At 54.5% G+C, this 14,493-nt stretch overlaps 6 protein-coding genes across 6 annotated transcripts; 4 read left to right on the forward strand and 2 right to left on the reverse strand.

The window, feature by feature from the left end:
* Positions 1-649: 649 nt before the first annotated feature.
* On the forward strand, positions 650-886 carry CH63R_09037 (uncharacterized protein; the record flags this gene model as incomplete). Its single annotated transcript, XM_018304011.1, has 1 exon — positions 650-886. The coding sequence occupies one exon, from the start codon at positions 650-652 to the stop codon at positions 884-886; it is 237 nt and encodes a 78-aa protein (XP_018156034.1).
* Positions 887-2,033: 1,147 nt separating this feature from the next.
* On the forward strand, positions 2,034-3,572 carry CH63R_09038 (uncharacterized protein; the record flags this gene model as incomplete). The annotated part of the gene is made up of 1 exon (XM_018304012.1): positions 2,034-3,572. The coding sequence occupies one exon, from the start codon at positions 2,034-2,036 to the stop codon at positions 3,570-3,572; it is 1,539 nt and encodes a 512-aa protein (XP_018156035.1).
* A 654-nt stretch (positions 3,573-4,226) lies between these two features.
* Positions 4,227-4,929, reverse strand: CH63R_09039 (Multiprotein-bridging factor 1; the record flags this gene model as incomplete). Its single annotated transcript, XM_018304013.1, has 2 exons — positions 4,227-4,532; positions 4,774-4,929. 2 exons carry the CDS (start codon positions 4,927-4,929, stop codon positions 4,227-4,229), a joined length of 462 nt encoding a protein of 153 aa, XP_018156036.1.
* A 1,613-nt stretch (positions 4,930-6,542) lies between these two features.
* On the reverse strand, positions 6,543-7,665 carry CH63R_09040 (Membrane protein; the record flags this gene model as incomplete). Its single annotated transcript, XM_018304014.1, has 2 exons — positions 6,543-6,953; positions 7,027-7,665. 2 exons carry the CDS (start codon positions 7,663-7,665, stop codon positions 6,543-6,545), a joined length of 1,050 nt encoding a protein of 349 aa, XP_018156037.1.
* Positions 7,666-9,732: 2,067 nt separating this feature from the next.
* CH63R_09041 (Nicotianamine synthase) lies at positions 9,733-10,887 on the forward strand (the record flags this gene model as incomplete). Its single annotated transcript, XM_018304015.1, has 3 exons — positions 9,733-10,032; positions 10,107-10,288; positions 10,377-10,887. 3 exons carry the CDS (start codon positions 9,733-9,735, stop codon positions 10,885-10,887), a joined length of 993 nt encoding a protein of 330 aa, XP_018156038.1.
* Positions 10,888-12,441: 1,554 nt separating this feature from the next.
* CH63R_09042 (uncharacterized protein) lies at positions 12,442-14,409 on the forward strand (the record flags this gene model as incomplete). The annotated part of the gene is made up of 2 exons (XM_018304016.1): positions 12,442-13,008; positions 13,090-14,409. 2 exons carry the CDS (start codon positions 12,442-12,444, stop codon positions 14,407-14,409), a joined length of 1,887 nt encoding a protein of 628 aa, XP_018156039.1.
* Between the last annotated feature and the right edge of the window lie 84 nt (positions 14,410-14,493).

A 14,493-nucleotide genomic window follows, 5' to 3' on the forward strand; every position in this document is an offset into this window, starting at 1 on the left:
GTTGAACGCACCCCGGGCTACTGCAACCTTACCCGCGTCTCCGTCGATTCGCTCTGCCCATAGTCCACACTCTCGACCGTTCGGTTGGGTCCTTTTACTCTCTCTTGTCTCTCTTCCCCCTACCACGCATTCCACCACCCTTGCTGTGTTTACGCATCGACTTTACCAGACCTGGGAGGGGGGGGGCGTCTACTATACACGGAAGGAATTGTGAAATCTCTGTTATGGATCGCGCACGAACGCCCCCGTCGCACCCTTTTGCTTTTGGTCCTGCGCTTCTCGGTCTCTGTCTCTGATCACTGCCTCGAGCCTCCCCAGCTTAAATATTCCATCATCTGCACCTCCATCTGGACCCGGCTTTCTCCCCTATCTACACCTCCCATCTTAGATCTACAAGAACAGCACTCCACTCTACCGTCTCGGCACCGCTTCCAGCCTCGCCAGCGCCTATCAAAGCAATAAAGAAGTACAACCCCCACCGCCTCCATCAATTCCCGCCTCTTCCCCAGACCTGCTCATCGGGCCCCATTCTCGTCGGTACGTGGACCTCCGTCGACGATCTATAGCATCATTGAGACGTAGCCGTCCCTGACACTGCGCAACAGCTTTTCACCCTCCACCACTACAACAACGCTACAACCCAATCAAGATGCCGGCCAGCCAGATCGCCTCCCCTCTGCCCATTCCTCCCCAGCGGAGGAATCTGCGCCTGATGACGGGCCAGGACCTCTACGCCAGCCTCAACGCATCTCTCGCCTCAACAACGCACCGCCCGGTTACGCCTGTACACATGATCCAAGAGAACGACTACAGCGTACCCGCTCCTCCGCCGCCGAGTCCCGTCTCCTTCGCCGCGGAGCACTGGCAATCATCGATCCGCCGCTAGATCGATCCGACCAGGTCTACAGCAAAGCGATACCCTACCCTTTGCTCGACACGGGCGGGTTTCTTCACTTGTACAATCAGCATGGATCATCATGGGAGTAAGGGCGAAACGGGATACGGAGAAAAAGTCATTTGGTTCGCGAACAGGGTTAACACCATAAGCACCGCAGGTAACAGCATGGAATTTTTCTTCTTGGTCTGCACATGGTATTGGCAATGGCAGTAAAACAGTGTGGTGTTGGCTGGGGACGAAGGGCATCCACGGATCGCTCGTAATTGTGTCTGCATTCGTGCGTACTGAGGAAATTGTCTTCGGAGCTACGGAATGACATTGATAACAAACATCCCTTGGCGATATCGCCCTCATCTTGTGTGGTTTGCAGCTACTAAGTAGTCCTGACGATGGGTGACTCGCCGGAAGTGAGCTGTTCGCTGGGGAAAGGGCCGTCCCATGTGTGGAACAAAGTGGACCGAAGAGCTTGATCCCTGTTGTGCGTGCTAACGGATTGATCTGAGGCGAGCGTGAACACGTACTGAAGCCCTAAAGCAACGATGGGAATGAACGTTGGGCAAGAAAATTGCCAAGTGTTGATAACCCCTGTCTTTCTTATTTGTTTTTCTCTTTCCTTTTTTTTCCCTCTTGGGTTCTTAACTCGTCCCTGTGCCTTTCCAGCATTGTGCTTCCCGTTTGTTGCCCAGACCTGGCCCATTGAAAAATTGGAGGTACATACTACAATAAGCTAGAGCAGCTACTCGCCTAAAGGGATGTTGCCGAGGTTGCCCCGTCGCGGAAGCACGGACCAGAGACAACAGCGCGCTCCACCACTTAACGCGACTTTCCATCGTGATTCACAGCCAAAAAACGCGTCAGTCGCGGTCCGCGACCCCCTGACCGGGCGCGTTGCTGCTGTCGTTGCTCCATCATTTCCGCTCCCCACTCCCCTTCCAATATACAAAACCTCTTCACACTTCGTCGTGACTTCCCATAGCTTCACACTATACCATCTGCACCTATTGAGACTTTCATCACGCTTGCCAATCGACCGCACTACACTATACATCGTCCAGCTACACTCTGTTAATCCCCTCGACCGTTCCTTCACGTCGTATACCCGTCAAGATATTCAGTAGTTGCACGCCACGACGCAATGGCTCGTGCAGTTCCCCGTCGGCAGGTTAAGCCTGCTTCCGCACCGGCGACCAACCTCATTAGCAAGTACGGTCGCGTTTCCAAGACACAGCCTGCTTCCGCGAACGAATCTGTGAAGAAAGCCTTCTTCATCGAGCTGCACAGCTCCCGCCCCGTCGAGACACATCCCAAGATCGAGTCCAGCCCCGAGAGGACCCTCTCCCCTCCTCCCACACCGAGCTCCTCTAGGAAGCGCAAAGCGAGATCGATAGAGGAGGACGCCCCTGCCAGGGAAACAAAAACAAACGTCCCGTTGCCCCAAATTCTGAAGCGTCAGCGTCTCATCAAGAATGAGCCTGTCCCTGTCGAAGAGGAGCCGAGGTCCGCAACAACGACCCCTTCGCCTAAGGTCATCCCATCTACTATTGTCGACAGCCGCAGAAGGATACGCAAGTTGGACGTCATCTCTCAAGCAAAGACCGAGGTCCGTAAGGCCAACCAAAGGGTCAAGCGGTCGAGGAAGGACAATGCATCCATTGAGCCCGAGGCCAAAAATGAAGCGGCCAGAAACCAACTGCCAGTCGAGCTCCTTGATCTTCTGGACCTCCAACGGGCCATTTTGAAAACAGTTTCTCTCCAGCTAGTCCACCAGAACAACAACGCACCTCTCGACATCAGTAGTATCACTCCCCACGTCGCTCGCACCTGGGGCAAGCGGAAGGTCACAGTCGACGACATCCGGACATGCATTGCAATTCAGGATGCGAAGCCTGCTGGCCGGGAGCATGAGTTTCTGGGTTCTCCATTCATTGTGACGGACTACGGTCGCGGCAAGCTCTGCCTCGAAATGGACCTGACCAAGGGCGCCAGCCGCATCGACGATGACCAGCTCTGCCGCCAGTTCGAGGAGACCTTGCACATCATGTGCGCCGAACGAGCAACGGACGAGATGTCGGAGCTCGACCTCTGCTTCGAAAACCTGACGTTCAATGACCTCCCCAAGTCGGACATAACCGTCCGCCACACGACCATCTCGCAAAACCCTGTTTTCGCCAAAGGCCAGCGTGCCTTGAACGAACTCAAGAGTGGCATCGCTCAGAAGAAGCAACAGAAGGATGCCCAAGCCATGGCCACAGAGTTCCCAGCACTAAATCCCGACGGCACCAAGATGAGCCTTCTTGACAGGTTGCGTGCCAAGGAAGAGGCCAATGCCCACATCCAGCAACCGACGGGCCCCGAGCTTGCGAGGAAGCGAGCGCTGGCACGTGTTGTCGACATCGCCGCCATCATCTCGATGCTCGTCTCTGCTTCGAATTCGGCCGGCCAGCTGGTCATGTCATTCACAATGCCTGCACTCCAGCAGAAGCTGAAGGATTCCGTGCGGGTGCCCATGCCCGTGGAGGAGGGCATCCAGACGGTGCGCATTCTCGCCAACGAGATTGCGCCGGAGTGGCTAAGGGTCGCCAGCTTGGGTGGCAGGGAACACGTCGTCATCCAGACGAGGCGGAAGCCGTATGACGCGGAGATCGCAACGCGGGTGAGCAGGCTCTCTGTATAGAAGGCGATTTGTACTTGTTGGAGACGTTGTGTAGTTATATCAAGGTCGGACGTTTGTATGGCATGGCATGGCGTTTTTTGGCTTTTTTACATGCGGAGTTTGGGAGATACCACGAAGGGAGGAGAAGTGGATGGTTGATACACTGTAAAGGTTTGTGGCAAAAGGGGCGAGCCAACTGGTTTGGGCACTCTGGATGCGGTTTGCAACCCACATTCATAGAGAGAGAGAGAGAGAGTATCGCAGGTAATGAATGGATGAAGTGTAATCGTCAGCATATGCAATGCCAGCGCATTCATCTATTGTGCTGCAAAACGACGTGTCTAGGAACCATAAAACCTGGTATAGCGAGCCATCCTCTGAAGGCAATTTCAAGCCTTTTGATTTTTTCCAGTCTTGTTCGTGCTATGCAACCAGCTGGGTCGTTAAATATGACCTCTTTTTACGCCCATCCCAAGACCAGACTCCCAGCGCAAAAGATAAGTAGGTAGGTAGGTTGGATAGGCGAGCCGCGAGCGCTCTCTCTCGCAGGATTTCCCTCCCCCCGGACCTCCTCCCCCAACCCCCGTAACATTTTCCCACCGTTCGGGTTTCGACACACAAAAGAGTGCGAGAATAAGATCAGAGGCCTCCGTTTTCCATGGAGGGCAAGCCCCCTCATTTCTTCTTGGCGAACCGGGGGGCGCCAATGTCGTTGCCGCGCAGCTTGACGTTGAGAACGCGCTCCATGGCGGCGAGAATCTTCTGGTCGGGGGCGGCGGAGCCGCGCTCAAAGTCGGCGACGATGGACTGGGTGGTGTTGCACTTGGTTGCGAGGTCCTTCTGGGTCATCTTGGGCTCCATCTTCTGGCGCGTCTGGGAGATGGCATCGCCGACTTCCTTGCCGACCGTGTTGGGCTTAATGATGTCGTCGGAGCGGTCGACCTTTGTCAGGCGCTGGCCCTCGACGCCGGGCTTGGTAGCCTGAGGGGTAGAAATGTCAGTCAATGATCTCTGGGTGCCGAACTTGGAAGTTTTGGGGGAGAGGAGAGTATGAGTGAGTGCTGTCTTTGTCCATGTTTGCAAACCTCCCATCATCACCACCACCACTTCTGAGAATAGTGGAGAATGGAGGGGTGAAGGGAGGGTTCATGATGTCAAGTGTGGTGGGAGGGGGGCGATCATCAAAGGCAGTCGGTTGTTGAGGGACTGAGTGATCACATACAGCATTGCCAGCGGCGTACTTCTTCTCGGTGCCAATAACGGAACCGCTGCGCTGGGCGGCGTTGAGGGCGCTCTTGCCCTTGATAACGGTCTCTCTCTGCGTTCCTCCGCCGCGGACCTTGGAGCCGATCTTGGTGGCAGTGTCCCAGTCATCCATGGTGGGCGATGTATATGTGTGTATGTGTGATAGGTATGTGACTTGTTGGTATTGGCAGTTGAGTGGCAGGGGACCAGTGCTGTTCTTTTCTCTTGTTCGTTTGGTGGTGGTGATGTTTGTTGGGTTGTTAGAGAGGAAGTTGCGCAAAAGAGGGTTCTGTTGCGTCAGTTTTTGGGGGTCCTTGTTCGGGCTCTTTGTGGCTGGTGCGCAAAGAGAGTCTGAGAGAGGGTGGAGTTGTGGATTTTGAGGACAGGTTGGTCGGCAATAAATATGGAAGGCAATGGAATGGCGGAAATGCTTGGTGGGGGACAGTGGAGGGGGGGAGGACTGAGTCAACCGGCGGCGCGGAGGTAAGAAGAGGGTGGGTGGCGCATCCCTGCATAGCTAAGTGCCTAACGCCGCAGCAAGAGAGAAAGTCGAGAAGCTGCCCCAGAGCTGCCCCAGAGCAAGAGACAGACAGACCCATAAAGAGACATACTTGATTATACCTGCCTTTTGCCTTTTGCTTTATTTTGTTTTTGCTTCCTTACACGCAACAGCTATGTAAGTCAGCAGCCCTCCGCTGGCCATCAGCCTAGCGTCACAGCCACACTGCACTGCCTGGCCATCAGCCCGGCCGTCGCGCAGCCTATTACACATGTCAGCCTGCAACAGGCTGCCAGGAGGGCTGTAACATAATCCATATAACTTAAAGGATAAATGAAAGATTTTTCTACATTGGCAAAAGTATATAAACAAGAGGATTTCTTGTCTTCTTACCTTACAATTTTAATCTACAAGAACACACACTCTCTGCCTACATTTCTTATCTCTCTTATCCTGTTCTTATCTCAGATATCTAATCTTATCTCATATCTCTTAACGGACTAATGATCTCCCGAGCCCCTTTGTTGAGGCACTAGTGGGCCTGATACCCCCCGGCGGCCCCCCCTCCCTTACTACGCGCCTCCGTCCCGTCCTCCGATCACTTGTATGGCGCCGAGGCCGGCCGGCCTTGACATTCAAACAACTAATCACTGGTAGCAATGGAATCCGAATGAGCCTGTGCTATTTGCTAGCATAGGCTTATTTAATGTGCATCTCATCAATTACCCCGCTCTGTTAAGTATCGTGAACCTCCAACTTCTAATGTGAACTTCCGCATCGAGGCCGTGTGTATCATCTTGGGTCCCGCGTTGTCAACGGCAGCGTATTGCGTGCATGATCTAAGGCTTGACGGCGTACATAATGGATATTCAAGTAAGATAGTATAGGGAGTATTATTAATAGGCCAGCAGTGTTGGATAACGATGAAAGCATCGAAGGCCCTGATTTTGAGTTAATCGGTGCTTTCTTTAGTGGTTCATCTGTGCAAATGACATAGGCATGTTGTGACAGGGGTATGCCCGGCCCGCGGCCCTCGGACGTATGCCGCAGGAAGGACTTTCCAAGGAGTATCTTACTCATTCACTCATTAGAATCCTATCTCCTAGAGTCCTTACGACACAGCCGCACTTAATGCCTATTTCTGGGCGTCTGCCTGCGACATATGGACAACTCGATTTACCGGACTCTGTCACTCCAAAGCCTTCACCGCGTGCATACCGATCCCGGGGCAGCGCCGCAGCGGTGGTTCAGGCAGAAGTCTTCTCCTGCTCCTCGTCCGGGCTTGTATCAACTTTCTCTGGAATCAGACGAATAAGTGCAATCATGCAGGGTATGACCAGCGCGATAAGAGCGGCATTGATGCACAATGGTACGCGAGGATCTAAGCTTGCGCTCGAGTTGATGCCGTATGACACAGCCATCCCGCACGTCGTGAAGGCGCGGAACAACCCGGTCGACCGCGCCGTCGACTTGACATCAATAGCAAAGGTGCCTAGAATCCAGTAAAGTGAGAGCTGCGTCCAGTAGCCTGTCGTGAATATAATGAGGAATGGCAGGTAGGCCTCAGCCCAGCGGCGGCTGTTGACAACAGGGTCTAACCCTGTAGAGCTGCCAGTTCCAAACTTGTGGTACTCAACTCCAAGCCATACAAAGGATGCCTATATGATTCTGTTAGAGACGAGGACAAGATCCATGGCTAGCTATATCAATTTGCAGTTCTTAAAGGCTTACAGCTTGAGGAAGCACCCAGGAGCACAGAGCAACCCAAGCCCGGGTCTTCTGAGACAAACGCTGCATGTCAAGCAGCTTCCCGTAGACCATAACCATAGGAACGGTGCACATAGGCGTGACCATGGTGGACAGCGCGCGTGCGCGCACGGAGAAGTGGAGGGTGAGGTAGGTGCCCATGGTGCCGCCGTAAAAGAAGGAGTAAAAGGCAGGAACAAAAACGAGCCACGACGTCTTCTGCCGGGCATGCGCCCAGAGCGCCTCAAACTCGCCCTTCCAGGTGATATTGCGCCCCGACAGGTCCGGCCGCGTCCCGTCCTTGCGCCGGACCCGCGCCGTCGGCGACAAGAGGAGGGCCCAGATGAAACCTGTGCACTCAAGGCCAAGGAAGATAAGGTACGTGAACCAGGCCACACCGCCGGCGCTAGAGCGGCGGTAGTTGATGGCGAAGTTGATGATACCCCCAACAACAGCACCCGAGTTCATCATGGCCGACCATAAGCCGAGGTACCACCCGCGGTCCCTCTGGTCTGGGTATGTCTGCATGGCTGTCGTTGAGCTGACATACAGGAAGCCTGCTGTTAGCCCATTGATAGTAGTAACAACAAGCAAGTACCAGTCCACGCTATACCGGGCCGACATATAGTACCCAGACCCAACAAGCGGGAACGCTAGCGTGGCTATAAAGCTGGACCACTTGATGCCTATCTTGTTGATAAGGGGCCCGCCAAAGAGGGTAACTAAACTACCTGATACCTAACAAAGAAAAAGGGTGAGAAGAAGCTCTAGTCATAAGGCGCTACAAGGGGAGAGGACAGAGCCGGACCTACATAGTTCAGGGTGGTGGCCAGGTTGGCCAGGTACGGCGTCGAAAGCCCACCTCCACCCAAGTTGGAGATGGCGTCGAAAATGGAAGGCCCGACGAAGCTGATACAACCGAACAGGATGACCTGGAAGAGGACGCTGCGGAAAAATTTGCCGAAGCCCCTGCTAGCCAGGTAAGCCTGGTCGACATCTGGCCCGGCCTTGTGCTCGTCGTGGTCACGTGAGTTGTGTCCGGGCGCTGTCGCTAGCTCGATGGTGTCGCCATCCTTAGATGACATAGCGGCTGCCATTGGGACGAAGGTGGATGCCAACTACGTAGCCGACGCGTGGCGTCTTTGGAAGCGCGCGCTTCTTTTTCAACTGATTATTGGTACGATGTCGCTATTTGAATTTGCTGCAGATTAGGCTTTCTTGATAAGACGGTGCTTGAAACAGCTATTTTCCCTGCTAGCTGCGAGAGAATGACTTAGATAGAACAAGACAAAAGATTATGAGCATCATCAGAGTTTTCAAAAGAATTTTTGCAAGAGAGAAACAGTGTAGGAATTACAAAGCATAAATAGTAGGCCATACAGAACTATTGCACAGCTTAGGTTGAGGCAGTTTAGCGCCGATCAATGTCAAGGTTTTCATACGAGTTACTGTTAGTCAGAAAACTACACAACCTTATAATCATTTCGTGTTAGATCCATTACATACAACTTTACAAGGAGTCGCCCAGCACCATCAAGGTACCCTTCTAAGACAAGGGTGTGTCCCTTATCTGATGAACTTTAATCAACCACACTGCGCATCTAATCAATCAAACGCATATCTAATCAATCACCTCGGACATCTGGTCAATCACAATTTCTGCTGCGTCCATATTACAAACTCTTTTCTCTGGTCTCCCAAAGTACGAAGCTTAAACCAACAGTCATGCTGGAAACGACTGCCAAGTCTTACAACTCCACATTATGATAGCCGCACTTGACAAAACAGGGAAAACGGCTTAGGAAGGTTTCTGTCTGTCCTTCAAGGTGCCTGGTTGTATATCTGGCATAACTCCATTTCAACCTACGGATACACTTGGAATCCAGAAACACAACCTTCTCAAAGTCAGGGATCTTACCTGAGACCTCTACGCAGCCAACTCCCTAGAACAAATCCTCAAGCAATCCCGAAGCAGCTGTCAAGTTCAACAAGTAAGGTCAGGCTGATTCATTTGCATGTCCCAGGGCCTTATTATGTCCACACCTTCAATCTTGCCACTTGTTCTTTACGCTGTGACTGCTCTGCCTCAACCCTCCCCCACTCCCTCTTAAAGGTCGGAACATCCCCTACAAAACAGTCAACGCGGGTTAATGCTCGCTTATACAACTAGGTCTAGATATCTCTAGGTTGCATTCGTATATCGAAATCTTGTCATGAAATACTACAGTCCAGTAGCCTTGGATGTAGAGCTTCCCTAAAGTTTCATTTCTCTAGAAATACGACATACAAATTACGCATCCAGTACTGTGTAAGATTAAGGATGCAACAGTCTGACACCTTGAACCATGGCAGTTGTATTTCTGTACTCATCTTGCAAGCATGTGAGTGGCACTGATAAACAAGGACTTTAAGCTGAGATGCGAGAGAAACAGCGGGCAGTTTGCATCCTTAGTAGAAGGAAAATAGCTCATGTTAGTAGATCACATGCATGTTGGTAGGTCCCATGACGAGGCCCTCGAGTGCAAGTCGCAAAAATGGGGCTGGTAAACTGTCTGCTTGCCTTAGCACTAGACTATTTCACACTACCACACACCCTTCCTCCACGACCCAAGACCGTCTTCCCTCGACATCCAGCTCTTTCTACTTTCTCATTCATTGCCGCGTTACGATTCTTCGACACCAGAAAAAGATATGGCTGTTGAAACGTATTCCGCCGCTCGCCAGGCGCAGCACGCCTGTTCCGACGCAAACCACATGGCTGCCGCGATTGACAAGCCCTTGACGGGCGACTGGTCCGGCGTGCAGCGAGTTTCAAGCAAGCTACCGTACCATGATGATCCCAGCGAACGTACTGTTCTCGGAATCGTTGAGCTCTTCAAGCGCATGAAGGGCCTTGGGAGCCTGTACCCCGACCCCGTCAACGGGGCCATCTTTAACCAGCTTTTCGACCTGGTCACATCCTCTAAGACTACCAAGGCGCAGGAAGAAAAGGTGAGCCTACAATATCAGCCCTCCTCCTCTGTCTGCGTTCCCCCTTTTGCTAACTAATTTTCTTTCTTGGATAGATTATGACTGACGCACGCGTGACTACAATTCTCCCAGAGCTTCGTCAAATTTGGGGCGATGGCGAGTACCTCCTTGAGCTTGAGTTTGCTCGCAAAGTCATCAATGGAGGCTCAAGGGCAGAGTGCCAGCAGATGTTCAAGTCGTTTCCCTACCTGGACCAATACTACCAGTTGGCGCGCATGTGAGTCAAATACAAACACTCTGGCTCCCACCACCCCCCTTTTTCTCTCTCCCTCCTTTCAGCCGACTAATTAGCGATCACTACACAGGGAGGCCAATACACTCGACACAGCTATTGGCGAGACTCAGCTCTCACACCCTCGCAAGATTGCCTTCCTCGGCTCGGGCCCTACGCCCTTTACTGCGCTCTGCATGAGGCCGAGGCTGGGCGACAACGTGGAGATTATTAACATTGACCGCAGCGAAGAGGCTATTCAGCATGGAGCCCTTGTGGCCCGTTGCCTTGGCGACAATATGCGCTTTGTTAAGGCTGACGTAGCCTCAGTGCCGAATGACCTCCAGGACTGCGACGTGGTGCACTTTGCGGCCCTTATTGGCGGGGATGAGGAGCAGAAACTTGACCTGCTGCTTTGCGTTGCGAGGGCTATGAAGAAGGGCGCCCTTATCATGCTGCGGAGCACCGACAGCCTTAGGCAGTGCCTTTACCCTAAAATCGACACGGACAACTCGGACGTGCTGGACGTCTTGACCCCTGTTGTTGCAACACGGTATTTTGGGAAGTCGACCAGCTTGACAAGCATCGTTCTTGTTGTCGACTAAGACGTTGCTTTGTGTTGTCTCGTCTGAAACAAATAGATTCATGATGATAAAATGCGCTCAATACCCGCCCAGTGCCATGCCAGGTCCAGTTTCCAGGCTTTGCTAGTGTTGACGTTCAGATCGCCTGTCGCATTACCAACTCAGTCTGGAATGGGCCTTGTTTCCTCTCCGCGAACACGCACTGGTCTGTTGACTGACAAGGTGTAGTTCTGCACGCGCCCTGGTATGTTGAGGCAAAGAATCGAGACAGGGCCATTGCGGGCAGTCTGGATTTCGACAATCACAGTGAGTTGCAATTCGATGATTTCAGTGGCCTTGGAAGATGCCAGTCGACTGCCGTCTCAGCGCGGTTCGTGTACTGTTGGAATGTCAGGGTGTTACAGCAGACAGCAACTGCTGGTTAAGTTCGTGGAAAAAAGGGTGACATTGTCGCCGATGACTCAGCCGGTCAGTAGGGGCCCATAAAGGTCAAGCGTACTGTTGGAATGACGACCGGATTATCGCGATGGGAAAATGGAGACAATAGAGCCAGACTTGGCCAATCAGATCACATAAATCCACCTCCGTCAGAATGGGTCCGTCTCCTATCACGGCCTCCGTCGATTGCTGCCCTTCAAGTTAGATCCTCTCTGCTGCAACCCACAGAATCCACGAATAACCTCATACTTGTACTATGGAGCCGTTCGTTCACTCGAGTGACCCTGTGATACCACATGTACTCTTCCTCCGCATACACCACTCGGATCTCGCCCTGCAACTGATCGATTTTGGTACCTTGAGAGGCCCAGTTTCCCGCCCGTAGAGAAACTCGGCCGTCTTGATGGAGTCGCCGGGTCAGCCCGATGGGATCCGGGAGCAGGCCTCCAGCGACCGGATTGCCATCCCCCACTCGCCGCTTAGCAGCCGAGTCCCCGTCACTTGGTATTTGCTTTGCCGTTGTGCGACTTCAGTTGATCGCTCTGTTTGTTGTTTCTTTGGGACCCGAAGGCGTATTCGGTTGGGATCGATTGCAATTTTTTCTCTCTTTTTTGTTTTGTTTTGGTATCTCTCTGTCTCTTAAATAGCGAGGAGCCCCCCCCGAATGCATGTCATTCATGCCTTCAGCACCTGCGAACCCGTTCATTCCGTACTAACAAAATTTCCCAACTTTGTCTTATGGATGACTAAGCTCACCATCGGGACTCGGACATCTCAGGTGAGCGCACAACCCGCCCTTCTTCCACCGAGCCAGCCCCCCCGATCTAGTAAGAAGGAGCCCCGGCAAAGCTTCGTGACTCTTCATGGGAGCCGCATGACGTCCTTCATTTCAAAGGAAACCCCTCTCCCCAAATAATAAATCCCCAGAAAGAAAAAAACCAGGAAGCTGGCGGAAAAGATATCGGACGACCATCTGGTTGTGTCCATCGTGCATTTTCCCGTGGTGATCAAAACATGACTTCGTCGTCGCCGTAAACATCACACACCTACCCAGTAAACGGCACAACTGCGCCGTACTTGGCCCCGTTCCGCTCATCGCCCTCGGCATTCCCACACCCCGGGTAGCACAGCCCAAACATGTCCGCCAACCCGGGCCTCCGGCCTTTCATCCTCCTAGCAGGCTTCGTCTACTACTCCCTCCTCGGCGGCCGCCTCGACACCGCCCTTCTCCTCCTCTTTTCGGCACTCCGCAGCAGGCACGCTCTCACGGACCTCGTCTCCCCCTACATCGACGCGCAAACCCTACGCAACCAGCTCCTCCTCCTCCCGGGTTTCGTCCTCGGCTTCGTCATCCTTCAGATCGTCCGCTTCGTCCTGGCCCTCACGGAGACCAGGGACGTGACGAAATGGACGTCGCCCGCGAGGCCTCTGCTGATCCCCTGTACGACGACGCACCGTCGGACGTTCCCGGAGAAGCACGCCTTTACCTACTCGTACCTCGTCGTCGGCATCCCCGTCGGGTGGAGGGGCACCTACGCCGGCATGGTCTCAAGCGGCGTCGACGCGCCTAGCTGGGCGTCGTGCTTCTCGCTGGCGCCGCAGCCCGGCAAAGGGTGGTTCGATGTCAACCCCGCCGACTATCTCGAGAGGGGAAACGGCCATCTCGGACTCAGGGGAAAGCTGGATGCGTATCTTGAGTCTCAGGTATGCTGATACATTAACAAACATAAACTTTCTCTCCATCCCTTCGCTAAGAAAGGGTGTCGTGTAGCTAACACAGTCCAGGGGGCCGACCCGGCGCAGTATCCCGGCGCGTACCTCGTCACTGCGGCCAGATTCATGGGATACCACTTTAACCCGGTCTCCTTCTGGTACCTTTACTCCAGAGACGACGAGCTGACGGCCATGATCCTTGAGGTGAACAATACCTTTGGCGAGCGCAGGATGTACTTCCTCGCCACGGACGCCGTCCCGTCGGAGCAGCGTCTCGACCGAGGCGACAACGTCGCCGAGCCCGCCGTCAAGAGGCCCGCGGCGGCGAGGATGACCAAACAGTGGCCGAAGGACTTCCACGTCTCCCCCTTCAACTCGCGCAAGGGCGACTACTCCCTCTCGGCAACCGACTTCCTCGGACTCGACGCCCGCGGGGCTTATACCCTCGACAATACAATCACCCTCAAGTCGTCCAAGGACCACCCTAAGATCGTCGCCCGCCTCTTCAACTCGGCCCCGGCCATCGACCCGGGCTCCATGTCGGCGCCGCACAAGCTGGCCTTTCTGTGCCGCTGGTGGTGGGTCGGCTTCGTGACCTTCCCCCGCATCGTCAAGGAGGCCTCCACCCTCTTCTTCCGCAGGGGGCTGCACGTATGGTACCGCCCGGAGCCGCTGAAGGAGTCCATCGGCCGCCGCGCCGACGCGACGGAGAGCCGGCTCGAGCCCATATTCCGGGCCTACCTCGGCCACCTCGTGGAGCAATCGACGGCCGCCGTCACCGTCCGGTACATTCCCGCCGGCATCCACTCGACCGAGCCCGAGGTGATGCGATCCCCGGCCGCGGAGAGGAATCCCAAACGCGCCGAGGAACTCGACTTCAAGGTACTCACACCGGCCTTCTACACCCGCTTCGTGCACTACGCCCACGACCTCGAGGCCGTGTGCTGCGAGTTCCAGGACAACGGCACAATCTGGGTCTCGCGGCCGGACCTCCTCCCGAAGTTCATCCTCAAGAGGCCCGCGCCGCCCCTCAGGACGACGAACATCGCCGACTTTGTCTGCTTCAGGGCCATCCGCGCCCTGCGGCAGAGGCCGGAACGCATCGAGCGGCCCCTCACGTCGGCCGCGCCGCCGGGCGGAGGCGAGCGAGACGGCGCCGGCGTGCGGAAGGTGGACATCCGCGACTTTCGCATCTCGTCCATGGACGGCTTCGTCCTTGGGCGGTCCGACGCGCGGGTGCGGGGTGCGTACAGGTCGCTCGTGCTGCGGACGTTCCTCGCCGACCGCCTGGCTCTGGGGAGCGTGGAGCTCCTGGGCCTGCAACACTTCATCCTGCGAGCGGGCGTTGCCTGGGTCCTGTCGTCGCTGGTCGCCCCGCTCGCGAGGTTATGAGGCCAAATGTCGCGGTGTTCTCAGTAAGCGGCGTGCATGTACGTTCGCTCACCGGCTTACATAGGCATGCCTCACGGACACGGC

The sequence above is a fragment of the Colletotrichum higginsianum genome, chromosome 6 (assembly GCF_001672515.1).
Source record: "Colletotrichum higginsianum IMI 349063 chromosome 6, whole genome shotgun sequence".
NCBI classification, from domain to species: Eukaryota; Fungi; Ascomycota; class Sordariomycetes; order Glomerellales; family Glomerellaceae; genus Colletotrichum; species Colletotrichum higginsianum.